Consider the following 15,589-nt stretch of genomic DNA (forward strand, 5'->3'; position numbering starts at 1 on the left):
AGGCCAGGAGGGAACTGGTTAAATACCACCAAAAGGAAGTTATATCTGTCTCAAATAAAATATAAAAAATATAATTTGGGTACAGTGTAGCATGACCGCGCAATTGGCATTCAAAGTGCAACAGCGCTGAAAGCTGAAATTTGGCCTGGGCAGGAAGGGGGTGAAAGTGTCTGGAAGTGGTTAAATTATGTTTTTTTGGCTATGTGTAGCAAGCCAAGTCTCAACAAGTGGGTATTAAAGCTAAAAAAATAAGAGAATTTTTTCATTGTCCACCTTTACAGTCTATGATCTGTCCAGGACTCCACCATGGAATTTGTAGTACACTGAAGATCCCGATCAGGTTTGTTCCATAAATATCACAGATTCTTGTCAAATTTGTTTATTGAATTTTAACAATTAGTATACATAAGTACATATGGTGGCAGCAAAAGAAAAGATCACATATATTGTAATAATATTGAGTTGTAATTCCAACATAAACTAAAAGCAGTTTAACTAAACAGTTTTAGCAAGGATCTAACTACTCAAAAGATTGCGTCCTACATTGTATAAGAGAGGATAAAACCAACTTAGACCAGGTTATTATAAGATGACCTCAGATAAAAAAAAAAAAGGTCTTAATTATTATCAAGAGTATAGTTTTTAAATGAAATGAAAAATTTAAAAAACGATAAAATCTAAAATCTTATACTACATATTGGAACTATGTACAATTGGTATAATGATAACAAAGGAAATAAAAGTTCTGCTACAAGAACTATATAAAGAGTAAATTGAAAGAGGAGAGAGAGAATAGGGGGAAAAGTAGAAGAGAGAAAGTAATCTTAGGTAGGAAAAGAAATAGATAGGGAAGAAAGAAATGAGAGGTAGTCGGGGTCCCCGGGGTAGTACATGGTAATAAACACATACCATGAATGGAGAGAATGGAAGTATAAATGGAGATTACCAAGGTCTTAGTAGGGAAGCATCAAAATTGGAATGCAAAAAGTGAGTCACCCAGGGATTCCATATATTCTCAAAGTTGGATATTTTATCTTGAGTTATCGTCTCTGTTTTGGCATGGATCATTGCTTGATTGACTCTATTTTTAGTTTCAGCAATTATTAAGGACGAGGATTTCCAAGCTTTGGCAATTGTTTGTTTCGCGGCTGTAGTGATCTGTAATAGGAGTTTGAATTGGCGGTAGGAGAGAGTGGCCGCTTTTAAGTTTAAAAGTGCTATTGTAGGATCAGGATTGATAGGGATTTCAAACAGTGTTCAAATCATAAGAAATACATCTTTCCAGAATTTTTTTGCTACTGGGCAATCCCACCAAGTATGAAGATGTGATCCAAGATCACCACAGCCACAAAAACAAGATGGGGAATAATTTGGAGCATATGTCTCAATTCTGACAGGGAGCCAATACCACCGTGTGAGTACTCTGTAATTTGTCTCTAAGGCAGCTATGTTTTGTGAGGATGACTTAGTTGTGATCCAAATCTTATCCCAATCGGCTGCTTCCAACGAAAACCCAAGATCCATCTCCCACTTAGCCACATATGATGGTGGTTCTGAGTTGGGTTTAGTAATAAGATGAGTGTAAAGATTTGAAATAAGTCCCTTAGTGTGTCGGTCACGTTTACATATATTTTCAAATTACATCTAATCTAAATGAATTCTTCTTTGTATATAGGGCATAAAACATTTTTTTTAAATTTGAAGATATTGAAAGAGCTCTGAATTAGGAAGTTTGTGACTTTCACATAAGTCAGGGAAAGTTTTGAATGAAGTAGAGGATGCTAAAATATCACAGATTCATTTAATAACATGCTTGTTCCATCTTCTCCAAAAATTGGGTTAATCACCTGAAAATGAAGAAATGTGTCATTGTTAGGGTATCTTGTAAACAGAACAGATTACAAATAGATCTGATGCTGACACTAACTGACATTTATACTGCCACTAACTCACTCTGACACTAACTGACACTATGGCTGCTTTTACATTGATCTGTTGCAAAAACAGTGTTTGCTGTCAGGATTGTGGATGGTGTATATGTGTCACCAAAGTTTCTCATCTACCAATGGTGAGCACTTCAGGACTTGTGACTTTTATAGAGAAAACAAACTTTATGTTTTCTCAGACCTTAGGAAGTTCTGGTCTGGGACCGGGAGTTCTGAGGCTGTATAAAGCTTTGTGTGGGATAAAGCCTCCATCCATAGGTCCACATCTTGCCTGTTAAATTGACCTCATTAAAGTGGAGCTCCAACCATAAGGGAAAGTGCCACTTATTTACTTCTTTCCCCCCTCTGCTGCCACATTTGGCACCTTTTGGGGGGGGACGGGACCGGGTACCTGTTTCTGACAGGTGAGGTCCCCTGGAAGTTCGGCTCTCCCCCTTCATCCCCCGATGCCGGAGCCATTCACAAAGTGCAGCACGCTTTATGCATGCGCAGTAGGGAACCGGCTGTGAAGCCGCAAGGCTTCATTGCCGATTTCCCTTAGAAGAAATACCAGCGTCAGCACCCGAGACCCAATTGAAAATTGGGTGCCGATATCGCAGGCTCCCTGGACAGGTAAGTGTCCTAATATTAAAAGTCAGCAGCTACAGTATTAGTGCAGGATTTGTAGCTGCTGACTTTAAATTTTTTTAGTGAGGGGGGCTGGAGCTCCTCTTTAATTGATCTTAGCTGTCCACAGGAATGGAAAGTAAAATAACACTGTGCAAATATTTAAAAAATGCAAAAAATAATAAAATGTACCAGCAGCTACACAGGAACATGACAATTATTCAAATACAAAGAGTGCAAAAAATGTAGCGCTAACAAAATATGTGCACAAGGGATAAGTGCAATGATCAATGAGTGAAAAATGTTCCAAATCCAACATAATAAAATTAATGGATATGTGAAATGAAAAAATGCTATGTGAGTCTCATAACATAAATCCAAAGAAAAGAAAAATAAGTAGAAGTCCACAACAATGGAGTGATGATCTCCCAACGTGTGAAGTGAAATGTGAAACATCAACAATGGTGAATCCTGAAGGTGAGTAAGATTGGACACTCTTACCAGAACAGATGGACCCAGATGTCAGCGACACAGAATCATGTAAACCTGGATATCCAAATCAGTGGCTCTCCTGGATGGATGCAAGGACCCAGAGTCTCCAGTGATATCTTCAAACGACTTCGTAGGTATCAACCAACTGTAAAGGCGACTATCCAAAGGGAACACCACGACAGCTCTCATCCAAATATAATGTGTATGAAAAAAGAGATGGGGGCTCCGATAGTGCAGGTACAAAAAAAGTAGGTTTATTAAAACCAACATACATAAAATAAAAGTGATCACGGTAGTAAAAGCAATGTGGGGAGCGATGAACCTTGTCCGGCGCGTTTCGTCCTAATGGGACATCTACAGGAGCATTTAATTGCTCCCCCACATTGCACATATATATATAAATATCTTAAAAGCAACACATCCAATCAACATCAATCAATTAGACATGGAAATGACAATGCCCTACTATTGGTGGAGGGATGGTCAGCTGTCAGCGTCATTGAAAACTCTCATTGGGCACAATGGAGTTGAACACTCTTATTGTTAGTCACGTGAGCGGGGAGTTATTTTCGCAGGCTTTTTGGATGCTGTTTACATCTCATACAAGCCACGCCATCCGTGTGCATGCCTCTTTCAGGGGTTTTACTATTGGTTGTTAAAATGTCAATATTGTTTTATTGGTAAACTGGATTGAGGCATGGTTGGAGAGCGAACAGCTGACCATCCCTCCACCAATAGTAGGGCATTGTCATTTCCATGTCTAATTGATTGATGTTTATTGGATGTGTTGCTTTTTAGATATTTATATATATATGTGCACTGTGGGGGAGCAATTAGATGCCCCTGTAGATGTCCCATTAGGATGAAACGCATCAGGCAAGGTTCATCACTCTCCATATTGCTTTTTCTACCGTGATCACTTTTATTTTATGTATGTTGGTTTTAATAAACCTTCTTTATTTTACCTGTACTATTGGAGCCCCTTCTCTTTTTTCATACAGATTATATTTGGATGAGAGCTGTCGTGGTGTTCTCTTTGGATAGTCGCCTTCCCAGTAGGGATGAGCCGAACACCCCCCTGTTCGGTTCGCACCAGAACATGCGAACAGGAAAAAAGTTCGCTCGAACACGCGAACACCGTTAAAGTCTATGGGACACGAACATGAATAATCAAAAGTGCTAATTTTAAAGGCTTATATGCAAGTTATTGTCATAAAAAGTGTTTGGGGACCCGGGTCCTGCCCCAGGGGACATGGATCAATGCAAAAAAAGTTTTAAAAATGGCCGTTTTTTCAGGAGCAGTGATTTTAATAATGCTTAAAGTCAAACAATAAAAGTGTAATATCCCTTTAAATTTCGTACCTGGGTGGTGTCTATAGTATGCCTGTAAAGGGGCGCATGTTTCCCGTGTTTAGAACAGTCTGACAGCAAAATGACATTTCGAAGGAAAAAACCCATTTAAAACTACCCGCGGCTATTGCATTGACGACAATACACATAGAAGTTCATTGATAAAAACGGCATGGGAATTCCCCACAGGGAAACCCCGAACCAAAATGTAAAAAAAAATGACGTGGGAGTCCCCCTAAATTCCATACCAGGCCCTTCAGGTCTGGTATGGATATTAAGGGGAACTCCGGCCAAAAAAAAAAAAAAACGGCGTGGGGTCCCCCCAAAAATCCATACCAGACCCTTATCCGAACACGCAACCTGGCAGGCCGCAGGAAAAGAGGGGGGGACGAGAGCGCGGCCCCCCCCTCCTGAACCATACCAGGCCACATGCCCTCAACATTGGGAGGGTGCTTTGGGGTAGCCCCCAAAACACCTTGTCCCCATGTTGATGAGGACAAGGGTCTCATCCCCAAAACCCTGGCCGGTGGTTGTGGGGGTCTGCGGGCGGGGGGCTTATCGGAATCTGGAAGCCCCCTTTAACCCCCAGATCCTGCCCCCGCCCTGTGTGAAATGGTAAGGGGGTACTTACCCCTACTATTTCACTAAAAAACTGTCAAAAATGTTAAAAATGACAAGAGACAGTTTTTGACAATTCCTTTATTTAAATGCTTCTTCTTTCTTCTATCTTCCTTCATCTTCTTCTGGTTCTTCTGGCTCTTCTGGTTCTTCCTCCGGCGTTCTCGTCCAGCATCTCCTCCGTGGCGTCTTCTATCTTCTTCTCCTCGGGCCGCTCCGCACCCATGGCATGGGGGGAGGCTCCTGCTCTTCTCTTCATCCTCTTCTCTTCTTCCTTCTTCTCTTCCTCATTTTCTTCTCTGGGCCGCTCCGTACCCATGCTGGCATGGAGGGAGGCTCACGCTGTGTGACGGCGTCTCCTCGTCTGACGGTTCTTAAATGGCGGCGCCACCCGGTGACCTCGCCCCCCTCTGACGCGTGGTGACTTGACGGGACTTCCCTGTGATGTCACGGGGAATGCCACAGGGAAGTCCCGTCATGTCCCGTGCATCAGAGGGGGCGGGGTCACTGGGTGGCCCCGCCCCCGTTATTTAAGAACCGTCAGACGAGGAGACGCCATCACACAGCGGGAGCCTCCCTCCATGCCAGCATGGATGCGGAGCGGCCCAGAGAAGAAAATGAAGAAGAGAAGAAGGAAGAAGAGAAGAGGATGAAGAAGAAGATGAAGAGAAGAGCGGGAGCCTCCCCCCCATGCCATGGGTGCGGAGCGGCCCGAGGAGAAGAAGATAGAAGATGCCGCGGAGGAGATGCTGGATGAGAACGCCGGAGACAGAACCAGAAGAGCCAGAAGAACCAGAAGAAGATGAAGGAAGATAGAAGAAAGAAGAAACATTTAAATAAAGGAATTGTCAAAAACTGTCTCTTGTCATTTTTAACATTTTTGACAGTTTTTTAGTGAAATTGTAGGGGTAAGTACCCCCTTACCATTTCACACGGGGGGGCGGGATCTGGGGGTCCCCTTGTTAAAGGGGGCTTCCAGATTCTGATAAGCCCCCCGCCCACAGACCCCCACAACCACTGGCCAGGGTTGTGGGGATGAGGCCCTTGTCCTCATCAACATGAGGACAAGGTGTTTTGGGGGGCTACCCCAAAGCACCCTCCCAATGTTGAGGGCATGTGGCCTGGTACGGTTCAGGAGGGGGGGCACACTCTCGTCCCCCCCTCTTTTCCTGCGGCCTGCCAGGTTGCGTGCTCGGATAAGGGTCTGGTATGGATTTTTGGGGGGACCCCACGTCATTTTTTTTTTAAATTTTGGCCGGGGTTCCCCTTAATATCCATACCAGACCTGAAGGGCCTGTAATGGAATTTAGGGGGACTCCCACGTCATTTTTGTTTTAAATTTTGGTTCGGGGTTTCCCTGTGGGGAATTCTCATGCCGTTTTTATCACTGAACTTCTATGTGTATTGTCGGCAATGCAATAGCCGCGGGTAGTTTTAAATGGGTTTTTTCCTTCGAAATGTCATTTTGCTGTCAGACTGTTCTAAACACGGGAAACATGCGCCCCTTTACAGGCATACTATAGACACCCCCCAGGTACGAAATTTAAAGGGATATTACACTTTTATTGTTTGACTTTAAGCATTATTAAAATCACTGCTCCTGAAAAAACGGCCATTTTTAAAACTTTTTTTGCATTGATCCATGTCCCCTGGGGCAGGACCTGGGTCCCCAAACACTTTTTATGTCAATAACTTGCATATAAGCCTTTAAAATTAGCACTTTTGATTTCTCCCATAGACTTTTAAAGGGTGTTCTGTGGCATTCGAATTTCCTGCGAACACCCCAAATTGTTCGCTGTTCGGCGAACTTGCGAACAGCTAATGTTTGAGTCGAACATGAGTTCGACTCGAACTCGAAGCTCATCCCTACTTCCCAGTTGGTTGATACCTACGAGGTCATTTGAAGATATCACTGGAGATTCTGGGTCCTTGCATCCATCCGGGAGAGCCACTGATTTGGATATCCAGGTTTACATGATTCGGTGTCGCTGACATCCGGGTCCATCTGTTGCAGTAAAAGTGTCCAATCTTACTCACCTTCAGGATTCACCATTGTTGATGCTTCACATTTCCCTTCACACATTGGAAAATCATCACTCCATTGTTGTGGACTTCTACTTATTTTTCCTTTCTTTGGATTTATGTTATGAGACTCACATCACATAGTATTTTTCCATTTCACATATCCATACATTTTATTATGTTGGATTTGGAACATTTTTCACTCATTGATCATTGCACTTATCCCTTGTGCACATATTTTGTTAGCGCTATATTTTGTCCATAGGAATGTTTATGTGTGAGCTGAGGGAAGCTAAGAGCCCTTTCACACTGGGGCAGTGGAGGGGCGTTGGCAGAAAAGCGCTGCTAGTTTTAGCAGGGCTTTACCGCTATTATAGCGGGGCACTTTTAACCCCCCCAGAAGGGGTTAAAAGCGTCCACTTAGCACTGCTTTCAAATCGCTTTTAAGGCACTTTGGAAGTGGTGCCCATTCATTACAATGGGCAGGGGAGGTGGAGGAGCGGCTCCCCTACCGCCCCGAAGATGCTGCTTGCAGGACTTTTTTTCCCATTCTGCCAGCACAGCGCTCCAGTGTTAAAGCAGTCAGGCTCCCACACTGGGGAGCATTAAGAGGTGTTTTCAGGCACTTTACAGGCGCTATTTTTAGTGTAAAAATGCCCAAAAAGTGCCCCAGTGTGAAAGGGGTCTAAGGGCTCTCTCTCTCTCTCTGATGTTGGATTCTGCTGCCGGGTAAAAAGGCTGATTGCTGACAGAACACTAAAAAGGTACCTGGATGTTTTGAAGAACTCATTAGGGGGCATTGTGTTAGTTAGGAACTGACATGCGTTTCTTTAAAGTGATATTAAACACAAAACCAAAAATGAAATATAATGCAGCTAACCAATCATGAGATGTGACGGCTGCATTAGCATTCTTTTTTCATCTTTTTCCCCTCTGTTTTCACCTGGTGATCGGGTCAGTAAAACACCTGATCATTATAAGCACCCCTGTCAGTGGTAAATGGGTTGTCTCAAACTTCGAACTTCTACATCTGCAGGACAGCGTGTTCTGTTGAAAAACAACAAACTTACTGGAAGAAAGAAAGAAAGAAAGAAAGAAAGAAAGAAAGAAAGAAAGAAAGAAAGAAAGAAAGAAAGAAAGAAAGAAAGAAAGAAAGAAAGAAAGAAAGAAAGAAAGAAAGAAAGAAAGAAAGAAAGAAAGAAAGAAAGAAAGAAAGAAAGAAAGAAAGAAAAAGGAAAAAAAGAAAGAAAGAAAGGAAAAAAAGAAACAAAATGCAGCCATCACATCTAAGAATTGGTAAGCTGCAATATAGTAAATGTTTGCTTTTGGGTTTAATATTGCTTTAAGTGGCTCAGACAAGCAGAATCATTCTTTGTTTTATACTACAGACATGCAAAGCCCTTCCACATAATAACTACATTTTTTGCTGTCTTGCTAAATAAAGTTACAGGACAAAAAAACTTGAACTGTGTCTGGAGTGAGTGTGTATTATATTATATATTTCACATTTATACATCTAGAATTCCTTACATTTCTTCAGGTACAGATAATCAGATCTCACCTCAGTGCTAAAAATATGCACTGTCACTGTACTCATGACACTGGCCAGGAATGGGCTAACATCAGGGGTGATTAAAGGGTTAAATGTGTGCCTGACCAATGCTTTACTACTGTGGGTGAGGTGCTTGTACTAGGAGAAGGCATGGATTGGTGCCTCTGCTTAGCAAAGACACACGATCCATGCCTTCTGTACTGACAGAACAACAATCTGCCTTGTTTACATAGACTGCCATTCTGCCTGTGTACCGAAGCATTAGCAGGTCCCGGCGGACATCAAGTCCACCATACCCACCAATCAGCTCCTGCTGTGTCTTATCACAATAGGAGCGGCCCGGCGGCTGTGAGCGCACACCCCTGAACCCAAAGATCAGGGTCACACACTAGGTACGTGATCCTGTGCAGCAGAGCCATTCAAGAAAAGCTGATGTAAAAAGTGTCTCATGTTCTCTGGTGAGGTCTATATAAGAAATAGAGAGTTCATTGAGCAGATCTGTGTGAGAACCCAGAGAGGCAATTTCCTGAGATAATGTGGATGTGGACTTTTGAAGCTCACTGTGTAATTTAGTTAGTAATCTGAACCATAGCGATTCCAGGCTTTGGTCACGGTCAGCTTTAGTCAGGGGAGAGGAGCACTGTCTTTGGAGGAGCACTGATCCACCTGCAGAGGCTCTGATGGCAGAGAAGGAGCAGCAGTGGGGAAGGGCTGTGAGCCGATGCCATGCTGCACTGTTCCCGGGTCCTGAGGAGATAGTGGGTGAGCGATCTCTGTGCTCCTCCACTGCGTTTTAATATATATATATATATATGTATATATATATATATATATATATATATATATATATGTATATATATATATATATATATATATATATATATATACACATATATATATATATATATATATATATATGTATATATATATATATATATATATATATATATATATATATATATATACACATATATATATATATATATATATATATATACACATATATAGGCATACACAAAGGTGTCCCAAGGGGGTTAATGTGTAGCAGGGTCTATGACAGGAACGAGGACCCCTGGAATCACATCCGAATTCCCGTGCGGATCCGGAGCCCTGATTAGAAGCAGCTGCTCCACTCCATGCCACGCATGCACCCCTTGACAATTTCAGTTTAAATGAGTTTTCTTCTCATTCAAATGTTGTCTGTTTATGTATAAATATGATCAATTGTTCAAAAGTGCCCTGCTTGTACACAAGTTTCCTTATGCGGCAACTTCTCAGGGTCTTTTAATCTTCTGTAATGATGGGTTCATCCAGAGTTATTCAGCGAACCCATTGAGAAAATAATCTATCTTCACACTTCTCTTTTATAGTTTAAAAAAAAAAAAAAAACATGACAACAAAGAGAGGCACAAAATCCAAAGATCACAAAATCCAAGGATCACCTTCCCTGTTGATCTTTCTTTTCTACTCAGAAATAATATTTTCAAGCTCCTGAAGAAGTGACTATTCATGAAACATATAAAGGAAGATACCATCAGGCTATCCTGCCCAACACCTTTTCCTGGGCCCTACTACAGTTGAGGCACCATTGTCCTCTTAATTTGGCCGTTGTTTTGGGACTTGAGTGATAGACACTTACTCATCATTCAGCCTGTTGGTTTGGTGTAATTCATTTTTACTGTATTATATATAATTAATGTTTTTAAGATATAACTTAATAACATTTGTTAATTTTTCTATAATAGTGCCTACAAAGTCCACATTTTTCAGTTCTTGCGGGTTCTTATACACATTATGGGACGCGGCACAGTAGACTCCTTGGTACACCCCAGTGACACCTGGGGAGATATGTACTATATACTAGTTATCCAAAGGGAATAAAGTACATCTTAACACCACAATACCATCCACACTGGATACATAAAGGACATTTAAAAATGGCCTAAAGACACCTCTGTATGAGGAAATCTTCAGCAAAATTATAACTATTGCTCTACAGAACTACAGGACAGTGTCACTGGGGAATTACCTGAAAAACTGATGATAGTTCGACTCGTGTTCTATGAACTCCACTCACAAGTTTAAAGCCATCAAAAAAGAATCAGAACCACTAAAACTACAAGCTAGATAACTACCCTCATTCCTGTCCAGTGGGTGAGGATAAGGAAGCCCCCAACCAAATCAAAGTTTAACCTCAGTCTATCGTCTATAAAATCCTAGTCATGAGTACTGAACATCTTACCCTCTCCTCTTTATCATAACACGGGGGGGGGGGGTGTTCTCTAGTTCATAGAGATGAAGTGCAAAGTGCTGGTAACACTGCTTAGGATTTCAGGGCAGCACAGGAAGTTAGGCGCTCACTGGATTTCTGGCAGGATCAATAGGTAATATTTTTCACTTATCAAACAAACCAAAACACTTTCAATGGTATATTTAACAGAACAAAAGCAAAGTTTGTGTTTAGGGTTTACATACATTTTAGGTTGTTTTTTATTTTATTTGTATAGATATTCATCCAGCGAAACTGCTGGTACATTCTGTTTGTGTGAATGAGGCTAAATCAAAATGTTCTCAGGCTATTTCCCTTACAGGTCAAATGCTATTCATGAAAAAGTGGTCCACAAAAATAATGCATTATGACCATTTAATAGAGCTGATGATCATAGAAAATAAGTATTTACTATAGTCCTCAACTCCATCTTGTGGCCATAATGAGGTATTTTCCCAAATTGTTCAATTTTTTATGAATGATTAAAATTTGACCCGTAGACGAAATAGAAGGAGAAGATTCAATTTTGTCCCATTCACTCAGAATGAATGTACCAACTGTTTTACTGAACAAATAGTTATGATATATTTATTTATAAATACACTTTGCGGTTAAAATGTTAATCCTAAAATCATATATTTAATTACACATTGTAATTCAATTATTTCTATGTAATCCAAACATTCTTAAAAACTGGAGTCAGTACAGGAATCACTGCTTGCAATGTACCATGGGATATGTAGTCCTTGAAAATTGAGCAAAAGCATGCTGGGAATCTAGAAAGTTGAGGAAAGAGATGGCCAGCAGACAGACAGAACATACAGCATGTACAATTAAGCTTGTATTGGATTGTCAGTTTCAACCATTGTTTGTATTCTTATTACAATGCTGATGTTATAACATGAAAGTGTATGCTGCGACCAGAGAACTTTTTTAAGTATAAAACACATTTTCAGTACCTACAACATAACCATTACTTACCTACTTCACTGTACACATTCAGAGTTCTGTGTACAGAGATGGGCTGTGTTAGAGAAGCGTGTTCCACTTCTACATAAAGCACGGCACCATCATCTGTATCTGCACTCGGGGTTATAGTAATGGAGCAGAGACACTCGTACATTTCAGTCCAGCAATTTCTTATCTTAACTTCCATTTCCACAGGTAACAATGTACGGCTTGCAGCACCTTCCTCTAGAGGAGGCAGAATATGGGAATTGTCTCCCCTGGATTCCCAGGAGGCGATAAGATGTTTTTCGTCATTAAGTCTTTTCAGATATACATTTATCTGGATTTCTTTTTGTCTGAAATCTGTTATCTGACAGGTTAGAGTTGTTCTCTTCATATGAGCAATAGAATAATCTTCTGAGATCTCAGGTACAGTAAGATCACCTAGAAAACAATGAGAAGGAGTAAAATACATCTCCATTTCCTTAATATGCCATAAGAATGTATTTAATTAATATTGCAATGGATAATTTTCTAACCACATCCCTTATGGCACAAATGCCAACCAAAAGAAAAAAGGAGTGGGATGTTTTGAAGGTGTTACCTCTCAAGGAGTAACAAAAGCCCTCATATATACTACTAAAAACATATATTCACATCACATCTCCAAAAGCCCGATACTGAGTTACTTTGCCTGCAGGAGGTGTGTTACTGGCCAGTAGGGATGAGCCCGATGTTCGAGTCGAATGTAAGTTCGACTCGAACATCGGGTGTTCACCTGATAGCCGAACATTATGCGTTATTCGCGCCAAATTCAAAAGCCGCGGAACACCGTTAAAGTCTATGGGACACTAACATGAAAAACCAAAAGTGCTCATTTTAAAGGCTAATATGCAAGTTATTGTCATAAAAAGTGTTTGGGGACCCGGGTCCTGCCCCAGGGGACATGTATCAATGCTAATTTTTTTTTTAAAAACGGCTGTTTTTTCGGGAGAAGAGATTTTTTTAATGCTTAAAGTGAAACAATAAAAATGAAATATTCCTTTAACCACTTCAGCCCCGGAGGATTTGGCTGCTCAATGACCGGAGCACTTTTTACAATTTGGAACTGCGCTGCTTTAACTGGTTATTGCGCGGTCATGCAACGCTGTACCCAAACTAAATTTGTGTCCTTTTTTCCCACAAATAGAGCTTTCTTTTGATGGTATTTGATTGCCTCTGCTATTTTTATTTTTTGCGATATAAACGGAAAAAGACCAACATTTTTGTTAAAAAAATTATATATTTTACTTTTTGTTATAAAAAAAAATCCAATAAACTCAATTTTAGTCATACATTTAGGCCAAAATGTATTCAGCCACATGTCTTTGGTAAAAAAAATGTCAAGGAGCGTATATTTATTGGTTTGCGCAAAAGTTATAGCGCCTACAAACTAGGGTACATTTTCTAGAATTTACACAGCTTTTAGTTTATAACTGCCTATCTCATTTCTTGAGGTGCTAAAATGGCAGGGCAGTACAACCCCCCCCCCCCCCAAATGACCCCATTTTGGAAAGTAGATACCCCAAGGAAATTGTTGAGAGGCATGTTGAGCCCATTGAATATTATATTTTTTTGTCACAAGTGATTGAAAAATGACAAAAAAAAAGAAAAACATTACACAAAGTTGTCACTAAATGATATAATGCTTACACATGCCATGGTTATATGTGGAATTGCACCCCAAAATACATTTTACTGCTTCTCCTGAGTACGGGGATACCACATGTGTGAGACTAGCCGTGTACAGGACCCCGAAAACCAATCACCACCTTCAGGATTTCTAAGGGCATAATTTTTTTATTTCACTCCTCACTACCTATCACAGTTTCAAAGGCCATAAAATACCAAGATAGCACACCCCCCCAAATGACCCCATTTTGGAAAGTAGACACCCCAAGCTATTTGAGAGCCATGTTGAGTCCATGGAATATTTTATATTTTTCCACAAGTTGTGGGAAAATTACAAAAATATATATATTTTTTTTTTTTTTTTTTTGCACAAAGTTGTCACTAAATGATATATTGCTCAAACATGCCATGGGCAAATGTGGAATTACACCCCAAAATACATTCTGTTGCTTCTCCTGAGTACGGGAATACCACATGTGTGAGACTTTTTGGGAGCCTAGCCGTGTACAGGACCCTGAAAACCTAAGGGCGTAAAATGGTGATTTTACTTCCTCACTACCTATCACAGTTTTGGAGGCCATGAAATGTCAACATAGCAAACCCCCCCAAATGACCCCATTTTGGAAAGTAGACACCCCAAGCTATTTGATGAGAGCTATGTTGAGTCCATGGAATATTTTAAATTTTGCCACAAGTTTCGAGAAAATTACATTTTTTTTTTACACAAAGTTGTCACTAAATGATATATTGTTCAAACATGGCATGTTTATATGTGGAATTACACTCTAAAATATTCTGCTGCTTCTCCCGAGTACGGGGATACCACATGTGTGGGACTTTTTGGCAGTCTAACTGCGTACAGGACCCCGAAAATCAAGCACCGCCTTGAGGCTTTCTAAGGGCGTACATTTTTTATTTCACTCCTCACTGCCTATCACAGTTTTGGAGGCCATGAAATGCACCCCCCCAAATGACCCCATTTTGGCAAATGACACCCCAAGCTATCTGCTGAGAGGCATGTTGAGTATTTTGCAGACCTCGCTTTTTGTCACAAAGTTTTGAAAATTGAAAAAAAATAAAAAATATAAATTTTTCTTTTCTTTCTTCATTTTCAAAAATAAATGAGATCTGCAAAATACTCACCATGCCTCTTAGCAAATACCTTAGGGTGTCTAGTTTCCAAAATGGGGACATTTGTGGGGGTTTTGTGCTATCTGGACATTTCAGGGCCTCCGTAACTGTGATAGGTAGTGAGCAGTAAAATCACAATTTTTCGCCTTTAGTAAGCCTGAAGGTGGTGATTTGTTTTCGGGGCCCCCAAAAAGTCTCACACATGTGGTATCCCCGTACTCAGTAGAAGCAGCAGAATGTATTTTGTGGTGTAATTCCACATACAACCATGCCATGTTTGAACAATATATTATTTAGTGACAACTTTGTGTAAAAAAAAAAAAAAAAATTTTCTCAAAACTTGTGGCAAAATATAAAATATTCCATGGACTCGAAATGCCTCTCAGCAAAAAGCTTGAAGTGTCTTCTTTCCAAAATGGGGTCATTTGGGAGGGGGGGTTGTGCTATCTTGACATTTCAGGGCCTCCAAAACTGTGATAGGTAGTGAGGAAGTGAAATCACCATTTTTTGCCCTTAGAAATCCTGAAGGCGGTGATTGGCTTTTGGGGTCCCGTGCGCGGCTAGGCTCCCAAAAAGTCTCTTACATGAGGTATTCCCGTACTCAGGAGAGGCAGCAGAATAAATTTTGGGGTGCAATTCCACATATGCCCATGGCATGTTTGAACACTATATCATTTAGTGATAACTTTGTGCAAAAAAAAAAATCATTTCCCAAAACTTGTGGCAAAATATAAAATATTCCATGGACTCAACATGCCTATCAGCAAATATCTTGGGGTGTCTACTTTCCAAAAAGTGGTCATTCGGGGGGGGGGTTTAACTGTCCTGGCATTTTATTTTATAACATTAGAATCTTATGTCACACATCACCCACTCTTCTAACCACTTGAAGACAAAGCCCTTTCTGACACTTTTTGTTTACATGAATAAATACCATATTTATCGGCGTATAACACGCACCCCAAGTTTAGGAGGGAATTTTAA

At 40.5% G+C, this 15,589-nt stretch overlaps 1 protein-coding gene across 2 annotated transcripts in view; it reads right to left on the reverse strand.

Annotated features, from left to right (window-relative positions):
* Positions 1-363: 363 nt before the first annotated feature.
* The window catches only part of LOC141111843 (uncharacterized), a 320,382-nt gene continuing 305,156 nt past the window's right edge, over positions 364-15,589 (reverse strand). For both annotated transcript variants that reach the window (XM_073604002.1, XM_073604000.1), the window contains 2 exons: positions 11,837-12,247; positions 364-1,847 (listed from right to left, as the gene is read on the reverse strand). In XM_073604002.1, coding sequence (XP_073460103.1) covers positions 1,840-1,847; positions 11,837-12,247 — 419 coding nt within the window. In that variant the 3' untranslated portion in view covers positions 364-1,839. The remainder of the gene's footprint in view (positions 1,848-11,836; positions 12,248-15,589) is intronic.

The sequence above is a fragment of the Aquarana catesbeiana genome, linkage group LG11, assembly GCF_042186555.1.
Source record: "Aquarana catesbeiana isolate 2022-GZ linkage group LG11, ASM4218655v1, whole genome shotgun sequence".
Classification (NCBI taxonomy): Eukaryota; Metazoa; Chordata; class Amphibia; order Anura; family Ranidae; genus Aquarana; species Aquarana catesbeiana.